The 23,981-nt window shown below is 52.6% G+C and overlaps 14 protein-coding genes across 14 annotated transcripts; 9 read left to right on the top strand and 5 right to left on the bottom strand.

Annotated features, from left to right (window-relative positions):
* Positions 1 to 927: 927 nt before the first annotated feature.
* On the bottom strand, positions 928 to 1,389 carry V8C40DRAFT_13999 (uncharacterized protein). Its single transcript, XM_083211185.1, has one exon. The coding sequence runs from the start codon at positions 1,356 to 1,358 to the stop codon at positions 1,062 to 1,064; it is 297 nt and encodes a 98-aa protein (XP_083079364.1). The 5' UTR covers positions 1,359 to 1,389; the 3' UTR covers positions 928 to 1,061.
* A 1,600-nt stretch (positions 1,390 to 2,989) lies between these two features.
* On the top strand, positions 2,990 to 4,750 carry V8C40DRAFT_13983 (peptide-N4-(N-acetyl-beta-glucosaminyl)asparagine amidase). Its single transcript, XM_083211184.1, has 2 exons — positions 2,990 to 3,705; positions 3,788 to 4,750. Exons 1-2 carry the CDS (start codon positions 3,176 to 3,178, stop codon positions 4,644 to 4,646), a joined length of 1,389 nt encoding a protein of 462 aa, XP_083079363.1. The 5' UTR covers positions 2,990 to 3,175; the 3' UTR covers positions 4,647 to 4,750.
* On the top strand, positions 4,751 to 5,237 carry V8C40DRAFT_13978 (uncharacterized protein). Its single transcript, XM_083211182.1, has one exon. The coding sequence runs from the start codon at positions 4,854 to 4,856 to the stop codon at positions 5,106 to 5,108; it is 255 nt and encodes an 84-aa protein (XP_083079362.1). The 5' UTR covers positions 4,751 to 4,853; the 3' UTR covers positions 5,109 to 5,237.
* Positions 5,238 to 5,901: 664 nt separating this feature from the next.
* On the top strand, positions 5,902 to 7,353 carry V8C40DRAFT_230596 (uncharacterized protein). Its single transcript, XM_083212747.1, has 2 exons — positions 5,902 to 6,230; positions 6,319 to 7,353. The coding sequence occupies exons 1-2, from the start codon at positions 5,908 to 5,910 to the stop codon at positions 7,220 to 7,222; spliced, it is 1,227 nt and encodes a 408-aa protein (XP_083079361.1). The 5' UTR covers positions 5,902 to 5,907; the 3' UTR covers positions 7,223 to 7,353.
* V8C40DRAFT_230594 (uncharacterized protein) lies at positions 7,319 to 8,924 on the top strand. Its single transcript, XM_083212746.1, has one exon. It carries the CDS (start codon positions 7,837 to 7,839, stop codon positions 8,497 to 8,499), a length of 663 nt encoding a protein of 220 aa, XP_083079360.1. The 5' UTR covers positions 7,319 to 7,836; the 3' UTR covers positions 8,500 to 8,924.
* Positions 8,925 to 8,931: 7 nt separating this feature from the next.
* V8C40DRAFT_230590 (PQ loop repeat-domain-containing protein) lies at positions 8,932 to 10,619 on the bottom strand. The gene is made up of 2 exons (XM_083212745.1): positions 9,447 to 10,619; positions 8,932 to 9,391 (listed from the first exon to the last, which is right to left on the bottom strand). The coding sequence occupies exons 1-2, from the start codon at positions 10,041 to 10,043 to the stop codon at positions 9,134 to 9,136; spliced, it is 855 nt and encodes a 284-aa protein (XP_083079359.1). The 5' UTR covers positions 10,044 to 10,619; the 3' UTR covers positions 8,932 to 9,133.
* A 924-nt stretch (positions 10,620 to 11,543) lies between these two features.
* On the top strand, positions 11,544 to 13,645 carry V8C40DRAFT_13897 (uncharacterized protein). Its single transcript, XM_083211168.1, has 3 exons — positions 11,544 to 11,827; positions 11,893 to 11,980; positions 12,043 to 13,645. Exons 1-3 carry the CDS (start codon positions 11,702 to 11,704, stop codon positions 13,509 to 13,511), a joined length of 1,683 nt encoding a protein of 560 aa, XP_083079358.1. The 5' UTR covers positions 11,544 to 11,701; the 3' UTR covers positions 13,512 to 13,645.
* On the top strand, positions 13,614 to 14,176 carry V8C40DRAFT_13920 (uncharacterized protein). The gene has a single exon (XM_083211172.1). The coding sequence runs from the start codon at positions 13,780 to 13,782 to the stop codon at positions 14,083 to 14,085; it is 306 nt and encodes a 101-aa protein (XP_083079357.1). The 5' UTR covers positions 13,614 to 13,779; the 3' UTR covers positions 14,086 to 14,176.
* V8C40DRAFT_230585 (thymidylate synthase) lies at positions 13,647 to 15,452 on the bottom strand. The gene is made up of 2 exons (XM_083212744.1): positions 15,211 to 15,452; positions 13,647 to 15,136 (listed from the first exon to the last, which is right to left on the bottom strand). Exons 1-2 carry the CDS (start codon positions 15,294 to 15,296, stop codon positions 14,269 to 14,271), a joined length of 954 nt encoding a protein of 317 aa, XP_083079356.1. The 5' UTR covers positions 15,297 to 15,452; the 3' UTR covers positions 13,647 to 14,268.
* A 131-nt stretch (positions 15,453 to 15,583) lies between these two features.
* V8C40DRAFT_230583 (GNAT family N-acetyltransferase) lies at positions 15,584 to 16,719 on the bottom strand. Its single transcript, XM_083212743.1, has one exon. The coding sequence runs from the start codon at positions 16,438 to 16,440 to the stop codon at positions 15,757 to 15,759; it is 684 nt and encodes a 227-aa protein (XP_083079355.1). The 5' UTR covers positions 16,441 to 16,719; the 3' UTR covers positions 15,584 to 15,756.
* Positions 16,720 to 17,638: 919 nt separating this feature from the next.
* On the top strand, positions 17,639 to 19,879 carry V8C40DRAFT_230581 (uncharacterized protein). The gene has a single exon (XM_083212742.1). It carries the CDS (start codon positions 18,283 to 18,285, stop codon positions 19,234 to 19,236), a length of 954 nt encoding a protein of 317 aa, XP_083079354.1. The 5' UTR covers positions 17,639 to 18,282; the 3' UTR covers positions 19,237 to 19,879.
* Positions 19,792 to 21,640, bottom strand: V8C40DRAFT_230579 (Bromodomain-containing protein). The gene is made up of 3 exons (XM_083212741.1): positions 21,536 to 21,640; positions 21,345 to 21,475; positions 19,792 to 21,261 (listed from the first exon to the last, which is right to left on the bottom strand). The coding sequence occupies exons 1-3, from the start codon at positions 21,555 to 21,557 to the stop codon at positions 20,209 to 20,211; spliced, it is 1,206 nt and encodes a 401-aa protein (XP_083079353.1). The 5' UTR covers positions 21,558 to 21,640; the 3' UTR covers positions 19,792 to 20,208.
* A 578-nt stretch (positions 21,641 to 22,218) lies between these two features.
* On the top strand, positions 22,219 to 22,580 carry V8C40DRAFT_260663 (OST5 family protein; the record flags this gene model as incomplete). Its single annotated transcript, XM_083219171.1, has 3 exons — positions 22,219 to 22,357; positions 22,416 to 22,470; positions 22,535 to 22,580. 3 exons carry the CDS (start codon positions 22,219 to 22,221, stop codon positions 22,578 to 22,580), a joined length of 240 nt encoding a protein of 79 aa, XP_083079352.1.
* Positions 22,581 to 22,755: 175 nt separating this feature from the next.
* On the top strand, positions 22,756 to 23,785 carry V8C40DRAFT_260662 (Rad1/Rec1/Rad17 family repair protein; the record flags this gene model as incomplete). Its single annotated transcript, XM_083219170.1, has 2 exons — positions 22,756 to 22,912; positions 22,974 to 23,785. The coding sequence occupies 2 exons, from the start codon at positions 22,756 to 22,758 to the stop codon at positions 23,783 to 23,785; spliced, it is 969 nt and encodes a 322-aa protein (XP_083079351.1).
* Between the last annotated feature and the right edge of the window lie 196 nt (positions 23,786 to 23,981).

The following is a 23,981-nucleotide window of genomic DNA, read 5'->3' as shown; positions in this document are numbered from 1 at the left end:
ATCGTCTCTACCGCAAAAGCCAAGAATGCTTATCGAGCCTCAACGAGCTTGTCCGCTAACCGCAGTGGGCAATGTCTCTGTATAATTGATTTGCACGGCTTTTGTCGTCTGGGTCTGTGTAGGCGTGGAGTGGCGATTGGACGTTGTAGTACGCAAGCCCCCATAGAGCGCAATAGGCGGATGACGCGGCCTCGCACCCCTAACACCACGCCCCAGCTGTGGACGTAGAAATGAAAAATTGTTTGGCGAGGATGTGATTGGATGAAGGCATGTTTAGTTGTTTGTCTTTGGGGATCGAAGTGCCCTTGTCTTTTAGCTTCCGGATCCGGGACCCGGTCTCGAAGCTGAGCTGGAGCCCTGATGAGATTTTGGGCTTTACAGAAGAGGAAGAAAGAGTCAGCAATCAAAGGCATATATCTATGTCTGGTTTGTGTCTTTTGTATTATGAGAATTATGCTGAATAGCCAGTGGGAGATGAATAAAAGAGAAGAGGCTTTGGGTGTTTAGAAGAATGGGGCGTGATACTCTTGCAGGAAAGAAACGCTAATAGCATTTTGGGTGTTGAGTTGAGGGGGTTCAAGATCTCACATGCTCTTTTTGGTGTTGTACCGTGGTACCTGCTATAAATCACCTTATGTAATGCGAAGTGCAGTTCAAGATCAAGGTACAGTACATGGAAAGTTCACGATCTTTCCACAAGGCCTCCATTCTTATGGCCATGCTGGCGGAGGGGCCGTTTTGGCAGTGCAAAGCCCAGGAACAGGAACGGGGAAACGCAAGGCTGATTATTAGAGTGGAAGCCCCCTTTGGACGTTTGCGCGAGGGTCGAATAGCCGCCTGACGGAGAACTAATCATACAGTATCGATATGCATACCGTTTACTGTATCACCGGGAAGTGCAAATTCTACTGCGGCTCCAAGCAAAAAAACCAACACTGCCGCGTTTTCCCGCTCCGATGATCAATTAGTTTCCGATCCGTTTTCAATGGGAGATTTCCCAGAGGCCTCGAGATGTGCAGAGAGAGGCGAGAGTCGCTTGTTGAGGTGGCGGGGATTGCTGATCACAACCACTCCAGACTTCTACAATAGGAAATTAGAGAGGGGGAGACGGCGCAATAGCAATTGTGAAAACTTGAAAAAACAAGAACAATAAAAGAGACAATCCCAACGTCTGAAACGGATAGCGTCCGTAAAATTCGCAGATCGTATATACGAAAGGGCCAGGAATAGTCCGGAGGAGTATTCGTATGCCGTATTACAATATGTAGCAAGTTAGTACCTTTTGCGGCTAGCGGCTCTGGCCTCGACAAGGGCTGCATCAGTTGGTGACTCGCAGCCGCGAAGAAAAAAAAAAACATTTACAGCAAAGAAAAAAGAGACGAAGAAAATATCGAAACGGAGGCGCAATGCATCGCCTCCGGCCAACAACACAGTATCCAGCGTACAGAACGCAGCAGCGCATCTCAACGAAGTATCGCCGGCTGACTGCGGCACGGCGGCAGCACACAGTGCGCAAACGGGTGTGCGCAGCCATGACGCTAGCATCTTGGCATCGGCTGTGCCACAGCAGAAACGGGAAAGGCGCATCATGCGCTGCGTGCCTCGTCATCGCTGTGCTGGAGGGTCCAGGTTCCGGTACTTGCGGGCTGTCCAGCGCGAGGCCCGCGGTACCTCCCTGTGCGCTTTTTGCGATTGATGTAAGTTGCATGTGGGCATCGCGATACGGTTGGGAGATTCTTTGCGAGCCGCGCTCCGCAGCAGCCGTCGCTGTGCGTATTCTGGCTGGGCGATCTGGGCACAGTACGATATGACTTCCGTAATGGCTTGCTCGTGCAATTATTCCCCTTTCTGGCTGGCCGACCCTTGTTCCGCCCTGGGTTGACATCTGTATAATACGAGTATAGGTACGTGCAATGGCAGCCGCGTGTGTCGTTGAGATGGAATGACGCATGCTGAAACCGGGAAACAGAGGACCCTGGGGGTCTTGGTCTTGGCCCATTCATTGTTTAGCAAGGAAAAGAGAATCAAAAGAAAATTGAGTCAAAGAAGGTTGTAAGAAATTAAGCATAGAGTGAAACGATATAGTCATATGGTACCTACCGTCTGATCTTTGCTCGACGTGACTCTTCAGACGGTACCGAAGTTGAATGATAGCACGGAATACCTGTCAACAGTACCATAAGACGGATAAACTTAATTGAATTGATCCTTTAGCACTACGGTAGTAATCCTCGGTACGGATATCGTGCCTTGTACGGAGTACAGCATTGTATGTAGCGATCAATGGATCGCATCCATTCCGACTTCTGCGCCCCAGTTCAATGTCTCTCTGCAGTCTGCATCATCCTCAGCGCCCATGTACCCAGGCTTCGCCGCCTTGTAACGGTACCCGCGTCGGGCTCCTCTCACCGAGCAGAGCTAATCCTGGTGCTGGGCCAGGCGGCGGCTGTGATTGGCTGCACTGGCCAGCTGACGCGTAAACCGCCATCAGTGGCTCCAAAGAGGAAGAGGCACCCCCTCTGCCACTAGCAGTGCTACCACTTCCACTACCACAGTCACAGCTAGTCCCTTTATTTCCCCTGCCCTGTATGTGCTGCAGCGCTGCGTCTCCAGAGGGCCGGCGACCCCCAAGAGACACATACTTCCTCCACTAAGCCCCCCCGTCTGCCTCTTTTTCATGCTTGCTCAGCTTTCATTTCTGCAACCAGCCCAGCGCTCTTCATTCTCTGGCGACGGCTTCAAACTTGCAGCGTCGACCGCCCTTTTCAGTTCGACGGTCGATCCCAGCGACAAGGGATTTTGAAAACAAAAAGGGTCCAACCCCGGATCCACGAGGCCTGGCCAGTTGGCGCACGCTGAGGGGTGGTCTCAGTCACTGTGGCAATTTCCAGCGGTTTACGCATCCGCAGCTGACGACGCTGTCCGCCTACGACCACGACCAGACACCAGCCTAGCCGCGACGTTGACGACGACGCAATCTTGTGGCCAACAACCTCTGCCTGCCACTGTCTGCTTTCTATTTACCTGATATCTTGCATCCTTGATTGAGATCCAAGATCAGGCACATTCGATCTCACCCAAAACCCATCCATATCCGCATCGGCGTCCTCGCTCTCGACCCGCTTCCACTCGTTAAACCCAGCATAATAATTTCCTTCGACTGCCTTCAACCGCAATGGAGGGCCGAGGCACCCCCTTCGGCTCAGGGCCCTCATCGCAAGGCGACAACTATGGCGAGGAATGGGCCCACGAACTCCGAGTCCGCTTCGAGGGCCTGCTGCGCGATAAGCGCATGAACGACCTCAGGGCTCAACACCTGTCACAGCATTCGCGAGAACGACCTTCGAGCGCCTATCGCGATGCCCCTTCACCTGCTGGTAGCAGCCAGTTTGACTCATCCCACGCTTCCGCAACCCCACCCTCATATTCAGCACTGCGACATCTTCCCAAGATCCCAACACCACCGACCGCCACCGACCGCGACTCACAAAAGTTCCGAAATCTTCTCCTCAGTCTATCACTCACGCCTACCAAATACGAGAACCCTGGATTGTTGGATGAGGCTCTCCAGACCATTCCCCTCGACCGCATATATGGCGAGGCCGAGGAAGAATGCCAAGTTCTGCAGGCTCAAGCAGAGAGTATGGGCGATGGACGGAAGCCGGAATGGGGATATCAGGACTGCGTTATCCGAGCTCTTCTTCGGTAGGTTTTCATGCTGATGAAATGTTTCCCTTTCCCCTTCATTTGGGGTATAGAGTTCTAACATTTTTTTCACTCTTTACAGATGGTATCGGCGGTCATTCTTCACATGGGTAAATAACCCCCCATGCCCAGTTTGCCTGTCCCCTACAATCGCCCAGGGCATGACAGCACCAACTCCAGAGGAGAGTGCTTGCGGTGCTCTTCGAGTTGAGCTCTACCGCTGCTCTGCCGAGAGTTGCGGTGCCTACGAACGCTTTCCACGCTACGGTGATGTTTGGCGACTACTACAGACCCGCAGAGGCCGCGTCGGAGAATGGGCAAACTGCTTCAGCATGCTCTGCCGCGCGGTCGGTGGACGTGTGCGGTGGGTCTGGAATGCCGAGGACCACGTCTGGACTGAGGTTTATTCAGACCATCAAAAGAGGTGGATTCACGTGGATGCCTGTGAGGAGGCCTGGGACAACCCCCGACTCTACACCGAAGGCTGGGGAAAGAAGATGTCTTACTGCGTGGCCTTTTCCACCGACGGCGCTACCGACGTGACTCGGCGATATGTGCGCAAGAACGAAGCCGCCAACGAGCGTAACCGATGCCCTGAGGAGGTTATGCTTTACATAATGCAGGAAATCAAGAATCTCCGCCGGGCCAACAAGTCCAAGGAAGAGCGGTTCCGTCTTGAGAAGGAAGACCAGGCGGAGGATCTGGAACTCCGGAATTACGTGGTCGCCTCCATCGCCCAGGCCGTTACGGATCTCGTACCCGGATCCCCCAACTCTGTCAACAACCGTGGCGGCAGTGGCGGTGCAGGCCAAGACACCAAGCTGCCGGCCGAGAACCCGTCCCGCCAAGCTGGGTCTGCCGAATGGCTAGCTGCTCAACAACGCCAGCACGACAGACAGTGTCAACCCCGTGATCCTAGCCATCGACGACACCTCCCTTGAATGAATGCAAAAGGATACTGTCCATGCATATCATTTATTCTTTTATACCCTCATTCTTCTTTTATCGTCTCATACTTATACTAGCCTGACTACCAGGCCGGCTCAACCACATCCTGCTGGCGGCCTCACACGACCGATTCTGTCATGTCGATGATATCCAACGACTATCAATGACAGCCAACCATGTCCTATCGATGACAAACCGATATGCGATTCTTTATCTATTTATATTTATTACAACTATTCACGGCAAGAGGCCACCACTTGCCCTCTCTTTACCAAAAACCCAAATCTTTCTCTCACATCGACATACTATTTCAGCATAGACTTGGCGTTTCTCTTGTTAGCAGAAAGAAAAAAAACCTCTTTGTCATCCTGTCGACCCCCACCTTGGAGGAGTTGACTTGTAACTATCACTTATACTTGAGTTTCTTATATATCGTTTCCTTTGTTGTTGGATAGGGAGAGTTTGGGCGTATTTCGGAGGGAGGACCGGGACGATTGTTTCACACCAGCGTGAGCCCTTTTTTATTACTATTTTCTTTTGGGACTTGGGAGGGGGGTATACCCGAAACCCCCCTTGGGCGCATCGGCTGTTTTGGGATAGCATCTGCTAAGGAGAGGAGGCAACATTGGATGAAGAGATGGGAAAAAGTGTACGGAGGCTTTTTTGGAAAGTAGACCTACCAGAGGCGTAGATGTAGCGAATAGCATGCGTCATGTACAGATTCGACATTGCAGAGGTGTGCATCTGTCTGGTCGTATATGCAATACAAAGAAGCTTATACCTGGTTTCTCATCATAATAATATCAAGGATATGGCTGCTACTCTTTTGATGCATTCAGAAAACCTACCAAGAATTGTTGCTCGTGCATGTATACTCTTATTGCTTTTATGATTCAGTGAGGTTCAACCCAACCATTTATTGTGAACATTTGGTATGAGCTGTCATCTCATCTTACAAATCACACCTCCACAACTCATTAATAAATCAAGGCAAAAGGGGAGAAAGGAGATGAAGGAAGAAGAAAGAAGATGAAGCTGAAACTCCGCTCTGCGGACATGGCCAAACGATTGGACTCATCCGATTTCGAAAGCTGGTGAGACGGAACCAAAGTCGGCGGCCCACCGCATCGGAGGGACCCACCGAACGCCGAACGTCCCAAATCCGCCGCCGAGGTGGAATTGGTCCGGCATATATAGGCCGATGCAGCTGGAGTTGCATGATGCATGAAGTGTTCTTTTCTTTTCAATCAGGTCATGCCCCGTCTTGTCATATCTTGTTCTAGACTGGGGAAATTCCACCGCAAGCAGCAGCACACTGTGGTTTTAAAAGCGCTTTACTACAGCCAACTTTCCAGTCCATGTACTACTCCTTCTATCCGCATCATGGACATCCCGACGACGATGCGCTCGCTTGTGGCGCCGCGACAGGGTGGACCGGAGGTTTACGAGGTGCGGGAGCTGCCGGTGCCGAGCATCACGCTGCCGACGCATGTACTCTTGAAGATGCATGCGGCGGCGGCTAATACAGGAGAGCTGCAGGCCGTTGCCGGGAAAATGAAACTATTTTATTCGCCAAAGTAAGACTGCACATATATGCTGGTCTCAGCGACACGTTACTATACGGAACCGAGGAACACTGGCCGACTAACTGCGTAATTCATCTAGATATCCAGTTCAGATTGGCGTAGAGGGCTCTGGCGTTGTTGTCGCCGTGGGGTCCGGGGTCAAGGACCTCAAAGTTGGCGACGAGGTGTTTGGGGCGTACATCGACAAGCCCATGTTCCGATTCCCACCGCCTGGCTTCATCTCCGAGTATGCGGTGGCCGAGGAGCGCTTCCTGCTGCGCAAGCCAGCGCATCTCTCCCCCGAGGAGGCCGCCGCCATGACGACCGTGGTGGTGACTTCGTACCAGACGTGGCGGCGCGCTCTGCAGCTCATGGGCGCAGACAGCCTCGAGGGCAAGACGGTGTATATCCCCGCCGGGCTGAGCAGCACGGGTGCCATGGCGGCACAGGTAGCCAGAAACGTCTTCGGCGCGAGCCGCATCATCACGACGGTGTCGACGCCTAAGCTGGCGCTGGTAGAGCAGTATCTGCCGGGCATCTACGACCAGGTCATCGATTACAAGACGCAGCGGCCTCGGGACCAGGTGGCGCCGGGCAGCGTGGACGTCATGTACAACACGCAGTGGAACAGCATGGACGAAGGGATTCCGATGCTCAACCCCAAGACGGGGGTGCTCATCTCCATCACCAGCGCACCGTCCAAGGCCACGGCGAAGAAGATTATCGGCGCGGACCGGTTCAGCTGGTGGATCGGCTTGCTGCTGGACCTGGCGCAGCTGGTGTACTGGTGGAAGCTTCGGGGAACGAGCATCAAGTACGAGATGGTGTCTGGCGGCCTCGAGATCCGGGAGGACCTGGAGAAGGCGGGGGAGATTGTGGCTTTGGGGAAGGTGAAGCCGGTGATGAGGACGGCGGAATTGGGGGATTTGGAGGCGGTGAAGAAGGGGTGTGAGGAGGTGGTTACTGGCAAGGGGGGGATAGGGAAGCTGGTGGTGAAGATATGAGCGATAGCAGCGTGTGAGTGAGATTAGATATGGGGTGGGATGCGATATTCAGTACCTTGTCTGTTCAGCAACTACATATATTTGATATCATCTTTCATTGAAAATCAGATCAACAACATTGTTTGTTTTCAGAGTGTTGTTTGCATTGTAAACACTCTGGCTAAACGGCATTGCCTCTTTATGCAGTTCCTTGTCCATATTATATGTCATCAACCACCAACTTTTAGCTTGTCGCGAAGCCACTCTACGCGCTGCGACGCATAAAAAAAAAACCGCGACTCGCGCCATCTCTCAGCGCTTGCAGGCGTCTTCTCGTCGCGCCTCAGCTGCTACAAATACCTGCTGGGCGACCCGCCTCGTTACCTCAACGACCGCCCAATCCAATTGATCCCGTCTCACTCAGCTTCTGTTCCCCCAAAACTCAATTCGTCCCGGCCTCCCGTTTTTGTCTCTTCCTCTTCTCGTCTTTCCCGTATCACCAACAACTTGTTTCTTCTTTTTTCAACATCTCTTTTTGCAAAGCATTGATTGATTGAGAGGGAGAGCGTTGCGTGCAAGCGAATTCTTATTCACTTGATTTTTTCTGCATCCTTCACAAGAAACTACTTATAGCCATGGCGACGCTCCTCAAGCGCAAACGCTCAGCCGGCGAGCTCTGCCCTCCCTCCGCCGACAACTCTATGATGGTCCTCGACGCACCGGCCCTGCACAGCCGCACCCTCAAGCGCTATCGCGACAACAGGCCGTCGGACGAGGAGGTCCATCGTAAGTTCTACGAATGGCGCGCCCACCACCATCTGAGCCCCAACTCATCATGCCTGCCCGCAGAGCACACCCTGGACCTGCTGTACTCGGCACAGCAGCGGCCGTCGCAGGGCCAGCAGCAGCAGCAGCCTCAAGACCCCGTCGTCGAACAGCCGGCCGCGAACGCGAACTCGAACGGCCAGCAGCAGCAGCAGTCGCTGCATCGCTTCTGGGACATTGGCTCCGAGCCCAGCTCCGGCACCTCGTCGCCCGGCATCGCCAATCCTCTCGCGCCGCCCACCAATTGCGACGACTGCGGCGCTGCCCTGGCCGGCAGCGACGACGACGGCATGGACGTGGACGGCGGCTCTGTGCAGGACACGGACACGGCGTGCGGCGCGTGCGGGAAGCACGTCTGCTTCAGCTGCTCGGTGAGCAACCTCGGCGAGCAGAAGCGCTGCCTGCAATGCGCCGGCCGAAGGGTCTGGATCGGCGGCATTGGCTGGACTAATGCCGGCGTCTCGGTTTGTTAAGTGCATGAGATTTGAAAACCCCCCATGTTTTTGGATTGGTCATTTGTTTTCTTGATTTTTTTTACTTGTCATCTTCTTATTCTAGTCCTCGATTCTGATTTCGGGCGAGCTTTGAGGAGCTTTTGCTTTTGGGACGGCTGGCGTTATCAGGGTATGCGCATGTGTGTGTGTAATGTCTGCATGGCATTGATGAAGAAAAGCCAAGGATTGGCTGCATAGCTGGCATGCTTTAGCGGGCATTAGTGTATTGTATAATACGGGATTTCTAACTTGCTTTGCCATTGGAATTATATGTCCCGTTCTACTGAATGCCGACGGCTCTCACTTGGGTCCTTTTATGACAGGTTCCAGGTTCCATATGTACATGCGTGCTAAGTTAGTACTAAATAAGCATGTCACTCGCACCCTGTGTCCTGCAATCGTAGTTCAATCTTGAAAGTAGAATAGTAATGCTGATAAATGGCTATATCCCTTATTAAATACATAGTAGGCCCAAGTATACCAAATGACGAACACGCCACGGGCAAGTTGGGCACTTCCACTTCACTCCCATTAGCATATTCCCTGATTCCGACCTGTACACCAGCATCCAGATAAAGACCAAGAAGAAAAAAGAACCTCCAGAGAGACCCATCTAGCCACGGCGGCGAGTGGTGGGGCCCTTCTTTGGAACGGCCGATGAACTTCCCTCGGACAGAGCTCCGATAGAAATCACCTCCTTCTGCTTGCCCCTGGCCTTGGCCGACGGAGCGTTCCAGTAGTACACCATCTGCAGAGCGAGAATGGCATTGAGGGCAAAGCCAGAGATGAAGCCGTACAGTATAAGCTTGTCGTCGACCTCCTGGAGCGTGGTGAAGATGCGGGTCAGCGAGCCGGCCAGGTAGTTGAAGACCTAGATTTTTGTTAGCCACGTTACATTCGGTGTGAGACATCAAGTGTAAACGAACCGCAAAGGCGCTGAGCTGGCCGGTGCCTCCCTCTTGCCAGATGGCCAGGATCTGAGGAACCTTGCTAGCAACGCCGAGGACACCAGCACCAGCTTGCAGGTAGCTCAAGGCCTGCATATCCACGATGTTGTCCGCAAAGAGCGCCGCCGCACTGACAGCCAGCGCGGCGACGAACAGGGCAGCCGTGGCGGGCCGGCCGCTGTAGTTGAGGACGAGCATGGCGATGACGACGTTCTGGCCCATGATGAAGGCGGTCTCGCCAAAGGTGCTAAAGGGGAAGCCGTTGCGCACGTTGTAGGCCAGCGAGATGAGGTACGCGCTCGTCTCCAGCAGGTACGACAAAAAGGATACGCCCTCGGCGGACTTGGACTGCAGCAGCTTGAGGATCTGGGGCACCTTGACGACGGCCGAGGCGCCGACGATGCCGATGCCCAGGCCCTTGCTGATGGCCAGCTTGATGCATTCTGTGTTCTCAATGTCGACGTCGAGCAGCAGCGCCTTGTAGCAGGTTTCGCCCACGATCGACACGCCCAGGTCCCGGATGGGGGCCGGCAGGTTGTGCGTGATGGGCTGGACGAGAGACCGGACGGCGTCCATGGCGGGCGGGTGCGAGGCTGAGCTTTGGAGCTTGGAGCTTGGATAAAGACGAGGCTGTTTCGATTCGTTCCGTTCTCCGCGAGAGAGAGAAAGCGAGAGGGAGCCTGCTCGGAGGAAAAAAAGCTTTTTTCTTTTTTCAGTTAGACGCGCCTCTTGAGCCTAGTGCCGGGTGGAGCTCAAAGAAAGTTGTCAAAGCCTCCCCTTTGAGGTGTGCGTCGCAATGCTGGCTGGTAGCTTTGAAGCTATCGTTTGTCTTCGTTCTCGTTCCTTGTGCGGAATGCGACGCTTCTTTGTCCGAGCCCTGGTCAAGTTCAGGCCAGATTGCGCTTGTGCCTGGATGACATCAGGTTATGGCGGGGGGCCTTGCGACTTTGGTGTGGCTCAGCTGCGGCGTTTGTCAGGCGATTCAGTTGTTCGATGGCTTGAAAGGGAAATAGATCGAACTGGCCGTGGAATAATCTGGAAAACATGCAGAAATGAGGTGGTAAATTGAAATGAATATGCGCTGCTGTATGTACAATGTAATCTTTTCTCTTACATGGAATTATCTATACCTGTAGGTAGTACAGATCTATGCCCCAATCCTCTCCCAGATCAACATCTGGAGTCCTGCCCATCCTTTGCCACCGCCTGCCTGCATTGACCGCATGGCGCTGGCAGTGGGCCTGAGGGAGGCAGCTGGAGAGGCGATCAGCCGGAGTCCAGCGGGCTTAGCGGCGGGATGGGGGACGGGGGGGCAGGTCATTGATGGAGTCGGTAGGCAGGCTGGCCGCTGGACTTAGGCAGTAGCCGCCAATATTGCCTTCACCAACACCGCTGGAGTATTGAGCACAATGAGTCTGTCTGGCGTGGTGCTTTCATGTTCGCTTCAAACTCTCCATCTCCGTCACTCTGCCTGGCGTGATGCTACTCATCCCTTCAACTCTTTCATCACCGCTCTCTCTCTTCTCCATCTGTGACATCATTCTCAGCCAACTCTTTTTCTTCTTTATGCACTGCAAAGGCAAAACGCACGCACTAATCTGCTGCACCAGCTAACCACCAAAGCGATCAACCGCTCGCCCCAATCACAGCAGCACAAGTCAACCCTAGCCCATGCTAGTCGACATGCCTCGCCTTTGTCCGCCCTTTGCACCACCTGCAGCCACGACGCACGTGTCAGCCCGTGAGGGTCCGTGAGGGGCCGTTTGCGCCATTCGTCCTTGGTCACCAGCATCACGGCTGTGGCCTTGGTCATGATGGAGTCGCATCTGCTTGGAATCCAGTGCCTGGGCGTCAGCATCTGCCTCGGTCTGGCCAGCCTCTGATACGCCAGCCTTCTTTTTTCTTTTTGCCATGGCATAGCCGAGCCTTTCAGTCTCCAGTTTCTTTTTCTTCCATGTTCCCTTTCTCGCTTCTTCCACCTTTCTTCCTGCGGCTCGTTCTTCCTTTGTGGCGCACAACTGCCTTGCTAGGCTGTCTGACTGCCTCTCATCAAAGCCAACCCACCCCCCATAACCTATTTGACTCCAGGCCCGGGCCCTGCCGCAGCTAGTGACATCAATTCATCTCCCACCCACCTTTTGCTCCCTGCCTCTCAGCTTTTTGTTTTTGTTCCTGAAAAAAGCCTACAAACCGTCTTGGATGCGAGCCTTTCTCGCCGTCAGTCGCCGTTCAGAATGGCCGTTCCGCGATCGAATGGCTCAGCGCCGCCGGAGCCCATCAAGTACGCCTACATGTTCGAGACAGACAAGAGTCCGACAATGCAGTTTGATGCTCTGCTGAGATCAATCGCGCGCTTTATCGTATGCCTTGGCATCCGACCCGACATGGCCAAGAGAGACGGCACAGCTAATCGTTTTCGTGACAGGTCGTTGAGCTTGGCGACAAGAATGATTCTCATCTTACTCCCAAGAAGCTCGCTGCGTTTTACAAAGCCGTGGGTGGTGATTATGACTGTACGTCGGTAGCAAGCGGGCGACAACAGGATTGCGCTTCATGTGTTAACTCGCCGCAACAGCCTTATTCATGGAGACTCCTCACTCAACCATTTCCTACATGTGGTCAGTGACGGGTTGCCAACACAGTCTGCAGCCTACTGAGAACGACTTTGCCCCCCCTTCCATCCCTGCCTTGACGCCCCGGGGCTTCTCGCGCTGGGAGTCAGTAGAGATCCTTCTCGGGCCCGAAGAGCATGTGCCCTTCATCCAGTATGCTGTCAAGCATTGGGCCCTGAGGCATCCCGAGACAGGCCAAGCCTTCCCTCCCGATCTCCCCGCCAGCGTCTTCCCCCAACAATCGGATCAGGCAGTCGACCGCTGGCACAAGCAATGCGCCGATACTTTGCGCGACGAAGCGTTCAAGGAGGGAGAGGAAGCAAGCATGCCCAGCTCCAGCTCTGCGTCACGACCCGAGTTCTCCCCAGAACCTGCCGCCCCCAGGTTCGCCTACGTTCATACCGCAAATCCCTTCCGTCCGGTCTCCCCTCGATCGAGGGCTGCTGATCCGAATCAGTCCGAAAGGTTTACTTATGTCCGTCCAGGCGAAAGACATGGGGCTAATTTCGGCCAAAGGCCTCCTATGCGTTCTCCCGAACGACCTCGCCGCCAGAGACCCGGCGATGACGCCTCCAGACGTCGAAGCTTTTCCGACTATGCTTCCACGCGCCAACCACACGCAGACGGAATCCGCCATAGCTACTCTGGGACCTATCTCAACCCAGATCCCAGCCGAACAACGCCCAGCCGACCGGGCCAAGGCCGTCGGCACAGCCACGTCCAGCATCACTCGTCTGATGAGTCGTCAGGCGATGAATCTGTGGATGAGCCCGTACATGTGAGAGCCAGGCAGCGACAACGTGCCGGCTCACCCCAAACTCCCGGCGTTCGCCGAGTTGTCCCGCCATCATCGGGGCCTCCACCCTCGGCGGGCTCCAGCGTTCCTTCTTTCCGGACCCATCGCAGCGATAGTCGGACTGAAGATGCAAGGAGAAGGGCTAGCCCGTTTGGCAACATTAGGGACAAGGTCTCGGAGACGGTTTCCAACATACTCCCAGGCAGTCATAGCCGCAACAGCTCAAGACACAGCTCCGTCAACGACCCTATCCGCGTGCGGAGAAGTCGCGAGCACATCCCCCCATCCCGATTGAATCAGAACCACTCAGATCTTGCCTCGGACGGCATATCAGAAGAAGACTCTAGTGAGGAAGAGCGCCGCCATCGCGAACGGTTGGAGCGAGAACGCTACCGTCCTGACGACCAAGACTCTGGCGGGCACAGGGACCGGCAGCAGCGGCACCCACGGGTTCGTCCGGATCCAGGGCGGCGCACCAGCAGCCATGCCGATGCCGACAGGCGGCGAGACCCGGGATGGGATATGCGAGACAGAGATCGCATGAGGGAAAGGAAGTGGGATAGACGATCCATGGAAGAGGGTTTGTCAAACGGAGGGATACCTAATCGGCGATACCAGGAATCGGCTTACACCTGAAGGATACCCTCATGCAGATGAGAGAGGGCTTTTCAATTCTTATGACGTGATGACGGATATCAATCATTTGTACGGAGTTTAGCGATTGGGGCTTTTTTCGTTTCATCTTTCTTTTCATTTCATTCTATTCAAATTGTCTCTTCTTTCCATCTTTATTTTGGCAAAATTCAACGCGATTATATAGAGACACGCACATATATAACAGCAATGATTAAAATGGCTGGAACGCCTAGATTCATTGATTCCTTGTACCATTATATGTCTCTTCATGTATCTTGTTAGCTCTATAATACAGTCTTTCTCGAGGCGAGCAATCTCATGCACAATGTTTGGTATCAAGTCTTTCCGCCTCTTTCCCTATGAACAGAGAGAGAAGAAAATGCACATAGTATCCATGAACAGCGCTGCGGCTACGATCCATCTGTTAAGTGGCAGACGAAGACTTATCAATGCCCTTTACATTAGGGAGGTTGCTATTCCGCTCTATCCCTGTTGCTGCCCCTGCAGTTTGATTCGTTGCGCGGCGGTCAAATATGCCCGGCGCAGCAGATACAGAACAGAATATCAGCCCTAAGAGGAACAGCACTGATAAGCCTCCATCTGCCTCTGAACAGACGGGGGATCGGCTAAAACGCTGCACATGTAAAAAGGTGGTGGTAGTGGTGAGGGGGTTTCGCTAGTCTTTTTTTCTAGCCAGCATGGTTTGTTTCTATCCTCATCTCATTCTCAATATCTTCCGTCGCCCCTCAAGGCCTGGTTAGACGGACATGTTCATGGGAATCGATTTGTGGGGGTCGTAACCCTTGACGACGAAGTCCTCGACCTTCCAGCCATCGATGCTGCCGCCCTTCTCCCGCGTAATCTCCAGCTCGGGGAACGGCCGAGGCTCGCGCTCAAGCTGTGTCTTGAGAGCGTCGATGTGGTCGATGTAGACGTGTGCGTCTCCCATGACGTGGGTGAGGCTTCCAGGCACCAGATCGCACACGTGAGCGAGCATGTGTGTGAGCAGCGCATAGCTGGCGATGTTGAAGGGGATGCCGAGGCCCATGTCGCAGGACCGCTGGTATAGCTGGCAGTGAAGGTGGCCCTTTGGCTTGTTCTCCTCCGTTGGTTCTGCAGCTCCGACTCCCCGTCCGCGTCCAGGGTACGAGACGTAGAACTGGGCAAACATGTGGCAGGGTGGCAGGGCCATGCTCTTGAAGTCTCGCGGGTTCCATGCGCTGAGGATCATTCTCCGGTCGTACGGGTTGTTGCGAAGCTTGTGAATGATCTCGGCCAACTGGTCGACGCCCTTGCCGGCGTAGTCCGCCTTTGCATCCACGTACTCGGCGCCAAAGTGCCGCCACTGAAACCCGTAGACGGGGCCCAGGTCACCGACCTCGCGGTGGGTCAGGCCGACGCTGTCGAGGAACTCGCGGGACCCATTGCCGTCCCAGATCTTGACGCCGAGGTCGTTGAGGGCTATGGAGGATGTGTTGCCCTCGATGAACCAGAGGAGCTCAGCGATGACGGCGCGGAGGAAGACCCGTTTTGTTGTGAGCAGAGGGAGGATGGGGCGGCCGTTGTCGTTGAGCTGGAACTTGAAGCTCTGGGGTGCGAAAACAGACAGGGTGCCGGTGCCGGTGCTGGGGGGAGGGGACAAAGCGTCAGTTACATGAGAGCCGCATGTCATGTATGTCACCTATTAGCGAGGCCTTACCGATCGGGTCTTCGCTCACCCTGGTCCAAGATCTCGCGGACCAGGTTGAGGTACTGGTGCTCCTCGTGTACGGATGTAGACCCCATTGTTTGTTTCCGGGGCCGAAAACAGAAACAAGGCCGAAAAAAAAATATGTGGTATCAAAGAGAGATAAAGGGAGTAGATAAACCCCAGAGTTTGGCGGGGGAAGATAAAGGAAGGGCTGCAAGAAGAGGCAAATGGGCGTTGATACCTGACGGCTGCTGTGTGACGTGGGAAACGAGGCGACGCGCTGGGACGCGCTCAATTAATTAAGGCGGAAGCGCTACAAAGCGCTACACGTGATTTCGCGCCAAACTCATTAACAATGTCGAGTCAAGCACGCACATCAAGATTCGCTGTTTGTACTCCATGGCTTATACAGTCCTGCTATTTAATATTTGATGAATAATTTGTTAATAAGGTATGGGAAGAAGAGCTCAATCCAAAACAAAAATGGCCCATTTAAAACCCCCAGCGTTATGATACATGCATCGAGAAAAAGAGAACCTAGAAAATTGGACAAGTTCAGTTTCGCTCTTGCGCTGGGGCCACCGCCATCAATCCCACCAAGGTGACATCTCCCCCCTTGTTAGCCAACCGGATATCTTTGGTCGTCCACTGCTTGAACTGCTTAAACTTCGTCTTTTCCAACACTTTCTTGCTCCCCGGATTTCCCACGTCTACTATGCCAACGAGCATCTCGACAAAGGAGCCATCGCCCGTCTCCAGCGCTTGAGCATCCAGGCTCGTCGCATCAACCTCAATCTCTACCTCGCTGCGAGGCAAACTCCAATAACTCTGGAGGAAGGTTGCCAAGAACTCGGTGGCATATCCCTTCCCCCATGCTTCCTCTTTGAATGAATAGCCAACCTCTGGCCACCCAAAGTTGCGCCCTGCGATGCTGTGCATGCCGCCCTTGCCGACCAAATCGCCGGTGTCCTTTTCAAAAATGTGAAAGCGGTAACCTTTAATGTCGTTTGGGGGGAGCATCACGTCCAGGCTCCTGCGTGTGTCTTCGAGAGTCTTGTCCGCGCCATCGACGGAATACTTCATGACTTCATGCTGGATGCGAAGCTTGTGCAGAGCAGGCACGTCTGAGATGCGTGGTGCTCGGATGATGAGCCGCGGAGTGTGTATTTCATCGCGAGCGTCGTTGGGCGGGATGATTGGGAGAGTTGTACGGATCTTGATTCTCTGTCCTTGCTCCATTTCCACCTGAGATTAAGAACACAGAACACAGATTTTGAAAAAGACGAAAGCCTCGATCCAACCAGGCTGAAGCCAAGGACTTATAAATTTGTCTTTTTGCTCTTGATGTTGCCCACTAAGAATGAGGCCACGCTCTTAAAATCTCCGGGGCCGAGATTAGATAGCCCCCCACGTTTGGAACTACTACATTGATGTTGCTGTCTAGATATTAAAGTGGCCAACATACAAGATTGCGCAAGTCTATTGCTGCTATGGTGTTATGGGCAAGATACGTGTAGCTGTGTTCGGTATGACTCAACAGCTGAGCACACTCATGGGACCTGATACTAACACAATCAAGCACATGTTTCTAGCTCGTGTGTTCGCCAAAGGGCCATGTGTCCACGCAGCGGAAATATGGAGTATAAACTGAACAATACCCCAAATAGGCGTCAGTTATTATTACTCATCGCAGAGAAAGCCGAAGCCGAACTGCACCAAGCCGAGTCGTTTATTTCGGAGCGTTGAAGATGCCGGATCCGTCGCAAAAAGTCACACAGTCAGGCAGCTACAGCTGTAGTGCCCAATGCTTACCTGTACGCTGACGACGATTTACTGTACTCGTATTACAGCAGTGGAGCACCTGGAAAGTTGGAGTTTTAGAATGATTGAGTATCTACTCCGTACTCATACGATACAGAACTCTTCTCACTACTAAAGTTGAAACTTATCCATGAACGTGTTTCATTCCTGCAGGGTGGGAAGGCCACTGGCATGTGTGCTTGGATATTTTTCTGCAAGAAAGACAGCAAAAGAAAAAAGCACTCTGATGATTCAACAGTATTAGAGAAAATGATCAAATTCAATATTCTGCTAATGTGCGGTTCAGGCAGTAAGTGCAGTAGAGCAACGCAAGAACAGGGGCCCTTCGTTGCTACCGACCCAATCAGCGGTGCCTGTCGCCTGCAACGGCCAGCCCACCAATCCATCACGATCAAATCGAACTGCTGCTTCCAGCCAAGCCTCGGGACGACCAGGATGGCTCATGTACCTACTGCTGCCGCTGATTCCATGTACTCCATGTACAGTACCGTACCTCCACATTGACGTGCGAGTACCACCAGGTACTACAGTGAGAGTACCTCTACCATCACTAACCCAGCTGAGGTGCATTCTTCTTCTTCCCCGGCCTTCTATTCTATTCCCCTGTACGGAGCGCTGTAGATTACGGAGCCCGTCATGCAGTTGCTGATCCACTCCGTCGCTCGCTGGACACCAGCCAGGTAGCAGTAGCACTCACTCACTCAAGTCACTCACTGGATCTTTCTTCACCTCGACAGCAGCATTATCTGCCTATCCTCAGGCCCTCATCCGAAGCAGACGCACAACAAACATCGTCGGCTGTACAACAACTGCTGCCTGCGTCTCTCCCGCCTCAAACCTTGACCTTGCCCAAGCGTCTTGTTTCCCCCCTTAAGAGGCTCTCCTTGTCCCGTGCGCGGCCACTCTTTCGGATCAGCCCCCAGAAATAATCTCGGAGGCATTGTTTTCATTCCTAGCGGTCCTAACACTGCCAACCCGAGTCCGCCCGCATTCGGTGCCTTGTTGGCTTTGCATCTTTGCATCTTCCCTCGTACAAAGCAAGCCAACGTCTTCCAACAGCAGCTTTTTCTCCTCCTTCAACTTCCCTTGCGGCGCCTTCGCTCAATCGCCAATTTACGCAACACTCGACCGGCATCTTTCCGCTAAAAGCCGCTTCGTGTCGTCCGATTCAGCCGCTACGATCAGACGACTGGTGGCGCCGCGATAAATTCTCTGCAATACGCCCCTCGTTTTGAATCTACCACAGCGCCTACCGCAGCCATGAAGGGCCAACCCATCGACCAGCTCGTCTACGAGCAAATGTTTCCTCGGCCAAAGACGTTCGATCCGCAGGACTTCCAAGCTCTCCTTCAACGCAGCCTCATCCCCGAAGTCCGCCAGGAGACACACGCCTTCTACGGCCATCTCGACACGCAAGAAGCCAAGTATCCCGGGCTCGACTACACCCATCGCACTCACCGCATTCGACTCAGCCGCTGGCAATGGCACCGCCGTCTTTTTAGAGCCTTCGACAGCCTGGGTCTTACACACGCTGAGATTTCTGCTCTCACCAAGTGGGAGGGCACCAAGTGGGCAAAGGAAAAGTTCGAAAAGGAGCAAGGCATCGTCATTAGAGACACCGCAGCCGATGGATTCCCCGATTGGACGGAGCCTGACCGGCCGGCTGCCCAAGGGCGGTCTGTCAGGATAAGCACCATTGACATCTCGAGCCTGGACGACGACGAAAACATGGACGTGGAGGAGAGTGACGAGGAGCTTGCGAGCGTGGGAGTGCGGCTCAACGAGCGTCTGCGCGCGCAGGCTGCTCGGCGCGAAGCCGGCGACACATCCGTCGTTCTGGACGAAGAATGGGAGCAGTGGCTGAAGAATGCGATTGAGAGCGGCGAGCTGGCCCTTTTGACCGAGAGGATGACGGAGGAAATGCTTAGCCAATCCCGCTCGTCCGGCTCCATGGCCGCCAGCCTTCTTCCCGACGACATGCTGCTCATGGCACGGGCTGGCCAGTGGTCGGATATTCCCGAGTTCCTCCAGCCGCTGCTTCGCCGCACAATCGACAACGAGAACTCCCTTCGCAGCGAGCACATCTTGACTTCGGCCACGCGGTCCACCCTGCAGTCTGCTCCCGATCACATCCCTTGGCCGCGGCGCACGTATTCAGATTTACGGCCACCGGCAGGGGAATCGTCCACAGGTCAGTCTGGAAGACAGGCTTAAAAAGATGTGACCCAAAAAACGACACGATGCAGTGCCCCCGAGCTGATAGAACAACTCGAGGGGCTCCAGCGAGATTTTTACTTCTTGCATTTCTTAGAACACTCAAAATTGTCTAGATAGATGTTTTTATCCCGTTCACCATTAGCGAGATAGTTTTGCGCTTTGGTCGCATTTTGTCAAGCGTATGGGGACGTGACTCTGTTTTTTGCTTCATGTACCTTTTTTTTTTCCTGCCCGGAGTTTAGGTGGTCAAGCGCGCGTATAATGGTTTATTTTTCAGTTATTTTTTTTTTGTTCTTTTGATTTGAGAGATTACCTTTTCTCTTCTTCGTTTCAGCCACGTGTCGGAGTCTTGTAGATAGGCATATATGTGTGTGTACCTAAGAGAGAAGAAGGTTCAACAGAGATTTTCGAAAGGAAGGTACCTAGGTTGAGGAGGAAAAGAAAACAGATTGTTAGCAGAGAGATACAAGCAAAGGACTTGATGGGGCATTTAGATGGATTGCTACAATAACACGACGAGGTCCATTGGCACATCTGGCATGTGTCTTTCACTTCGCTTTAAACAATACTAAATTTCGTCTCTCTAACTGTTTTGGAGTTCTCGTAATGTAGTTTTAAGTACAATATTAAAATACAGAGCCTTAGTATAATGCGGCTCATGGCACCCTAAACAAAAGTTCTTTCGATTGAAGCCTTTTCGTTCCGATATTGCTTTTAGGAATGCAACTAATAATGATATTCCAAATGTGAAATCTGTCCGTGTGACCCGCGCCTGCGCCTGTACCGAAACGCCATTGCTATTTTGGGTTCAAACAAGGATCCAACAAAGTGAATTGAAAAAGGGGAAACAAAAAAGAAACATAAAAAAGAAACATGAAAAAAAAACATGAAAAATAGCAAGCGTCTCGTATCATGATATCATAGAAGACATACTATAGTTCCCAAGTTGTGTGGATCCTGGGAGATGTTCTATTTCTCCGGCTCAAGATGTGACCACTCCGGGACGGCCTTGATCTGCTGCCACATGAACCGTTCAAGCTTATTTGCGGACTTGGCATATGGCGTGCTCTCGTTGTTGTATTTGCGGCAGTTGTCGAAGATGAGTTTGGCGTCCTTGATAAAGTCTTCGGGTGTGGCATATTGATCGGCTTCCAGTTTGCTTTCCATGGTGCTGAGGTCCATGGGCTCTTTGATCACGTCATAATAGTCAGCCACATCGTCTCTGTTCACCGGTACGAGGAACGGCCAAGCAGAATTGTGGTTCTGGAGGTCGTTGAGTAGGTGAAGAAGTTGGTTGTAATTGGGTCCGTGGCGTGGCTGGCGGGCAAGCTCGTCCATATCGGGGGACCACCCGGATGCCCGGATAGCGGGGATGTCGAGAGGATTAATCTGCTTTATGCCATTCTTCCACTCCTTTGGTGGTGGGTGAATGTTGTGAGACTTGGAGTATGCTCGAATCTTGGCCTGGACGCATTCCTTCTGCTTAAGGAGCATGCGACCCATTTCCAGATATCGAATGCGTGGTAGCATTGAGCATTGCATAATAGTTCCACCCTCGTAATCCTTGATATATCCCATCCAGACATGTTTCGGGAGGGTGATTTCTTTTGTGAATCCTTGCTTCTTGAAATAACCAATCGCATAATTGTCTGCATATGTCAAGAAGTGCATGACATCGCTTGTGGCCTTGACATAGTCCTTCAAATGTGACATGAGATGCGCACCGTATCCCTTGACTTGCTGGTCGGAGCTGATAGCACAAAACACGATTTCGGCGAATTGGCGACCCTTGAAGGGCCGGTATGTGATACCGCCCACGACCTCGAGCGGCTTTTTGACAATGGCGATGGAGAGATGGGTTCGATCGTATACGAGTCGCGCGATGTAGTCTTTGGGCATTTTGGGGAGCTGCTTCTGGAAGATGCATTTGAGGCCTGTGAGGATGATGAGCGATTCGCGCTCGTTGTCGTTGTTGACTACACGGAATTCGATTTCGCCGTTGCGCTCTTCAATGACGGCGGGCTAAGTGGGAGTAAGAGTAAGTATGAGAGAGTCGTTACACCCAGATAGATGTATGGATGCGAGATGCCAAGGATGATGCGCACCTTTTCAGGGAATGGAATCGGTTTCATCTCGACTGGCTTCTGCTCTGCTTCCTCAGCGGCATCTTCGTCGTGCTTGACCCGCTTAGATGAGGTGGGAGAGGAGGGATCATCTTCGGCTTTGCGCTTGCCGCCTAGTTTGATGCGTTAATGATGCGACGGGTTTGTAAATAACGGGATATCTGTCGCCTTACTCTCTTCTTTGACATCAGCCATGGTGTCGGTATGCGCCAGCGCGGCTGGACCTTGAGAGGTAAATCAAATCAATGCGAGATGATGGAATTATGGAGAGGTTGAAGATGGCATGTGTAAGAGACGGAGCAATAAACGTGACGTTACGCGGTTTCGGGGGAGGCCATGGTCCGAGCGTCCTGCTTAGGTAATTTGGCTGTGGGGGAAACCGCATGTCAGTGCTGCATAGAGGGACTAGGCTAGATTGGGAGCTACGTATTGTTGGATGGAATTGATGTTCTTATGAAGAGAATTGCAGATGATTTCTAGACGACTTGCGTATAATTTATCCTGACAATAAGGAAAAATTGGTCAGAGAATCAGTATCAGTTTTCATCCGTCTCAAGTTCTACTCCGGGTTCCTCGTTCCTGCCAAATTCAACCATCAGTTGTCCGAGTGCAAGTGCTGCTTACATGATGCCAAAGTGCCACGAATCGCGCTAGACCCAATCGGCGTAATCGGCCAGATATCAAACATGGACAGCTGTGCACTCACTGCACGAGCTCCCTCCAGCTCCAACAATCTCGCGATTGATTGACTGACGCCGGCTCCAACGAGAAGCCGATTGTACCAAGTTTTCTCCCTGCCATTCCTCGTGAGAAGCAGTCTGGAGCCTCAATCGCTTCGTTGCACAAAGCGCAGCACATGGATTCCTCATTGTACCAAGTTTGGCAATCTGCTACTGGCAGTCCCTTCCTCCCCGTTATTGCTAAGGAAAGCCAATTCACCGTCGCCTTTGCGCTTCTCTCGCTGGGACTCGCCTTTACCGGTGTCTTTGCACTGAGTGAGTTCTGCCAGTATGCTGAAAATTGGGATATTCATCTAATCATGGGTTGTCATAGATCGTTCTCTGGTCAGCGTCGTTGCGCTCGGTGTCCCGGCCTCTCTTGCAATTGCGTATGAAGCAGCCCCCCTTGCTGATGTGCCATTCAATTGCAAAGTATATGCTAATATGTCACAGCTTTGGAACTGTCTACATGTTCTGCGCGGTCGGAGTTTATGTCTGAGATACCCATTGTATACTAGTTGGCAAGAAAATCGCAAAAAGAAGGCTCCCAGAGCGAGTTATTTTGTCTTGCGCCGTCCCCTCGTTTCATTACGCCTACAAGATTTGTTCTCACACCTGTTCCATTTATCCCAACATTTGACCATTGCCCATCCAAAGAGGGCATTTTTTCGACAATGGCTGCAGAAGTAAAGCCTGTCTTTCGAGCGGTCTCGACATCCCCGAGACCGCTATACCAACTTCTCCGCTGCATAGACTTTGCACAGAGAGTCCACGTCCAGATCACTGAAGATGGCATTCGCTTCGCGGCTGATAACTCACGGGTCATGCAAGGTGCGATCAGAATGAAATGATCTCTTGAGAGCGTAGGCGGCAGAGCTAACAGTAGGCGTAGGGGTTGCATTTCTGGACAAGACTCTGTTTTCTGCGTATACTGTGAACTTTCCCCTGTCAGAAGATGGCGAAACGCCCGAATATCCCAACTTCCAAATTCCATTATCAACATTCCTCGAAATCTTGCAAATCTTTGGATCTGTGGACATGGCTGCTCGAGCTCAGAAGGCCGACCAAGACCCATACCGAAGTAATTTTCGCAACTACAGGCCAAGTGCATTTAGCAACCAGACTCTTGGTATACCTGGGACCTGCACTATGTTATACGCCGAAGAGGGCGATCCGTTCAAAGTCACCCTCGAAGAGTCTGGCATCAAGACTACTTCAGCGCTGTCAACCTATCTTCCCGAGATGCCAGAGGACATTCCGTTTGACCGTAATGACTTGACGTTCAAAATCATCATGTCGTCCCGCACCTTGTTTGACTGCATCGCCGAGATTATACCAGCGGGGCCCGTCAAGCTGACTATAACAGCCACCAAGACTTCGCCATTCTTAACCCTTTCTTGCGCTGGAGACATAGGCAGCTCTAGTGTGGACTTTGCTCGAGGAAAGGATCTACTCGAAACGTTCACAATCAACGAACGCTGGTCACAGGCATACAAGTTTGACTTCATCAGACATGCTAGCGAGGCGATGCGTATTGCAAGCAAAGTCAGTCTTAGAGGTGACAGCCAGGGCGTCCTGAGCTTACAATTCATGGTCGACGTGGAAGGAGGGAAGAGGAGCTTTTTGGACTTTCGCTTTGTTCCATTCGCCTCACACGACGACGGCGATGAAGAGGATGATGTTGAATCGGAAGCATATGATTAAAGTAGTCACCTCTCGTGCAGAGTAATTGAAGCAACTTTGCATGATAGTTTAATTCTAATTTTTACTATGACGCGTCGAACTCAGCCGGTGCCTAGTTCTCCTTTTTTCCAACACTTTGAGAATGAAGTCATCCCTTTCAGACACTGAAACGGTATGGATGTGTCGATAGGGCTCGTCATGACGCGGTATGAAGCTC

The sequence above is a fragment of the Trichoderma camerunense genome (assembly GCF_050948025.1).
Source record: "Trichoderma camerunense strain CBS 138272 chromosome Unknown V8C40scaffold_1, whole genome shotgun sequence".
Taxonomy (NCBI): domain Eukaryota; kingdom Fungi; phylum Ascomycota; class Sordariomycetes; order Hypocreales; family Hypocreaceae; genus Trichoderma; species Trichoderma camerunense.
This window is presented reverse-complemented; position numbering and strand designations above follow the sequence as displayed.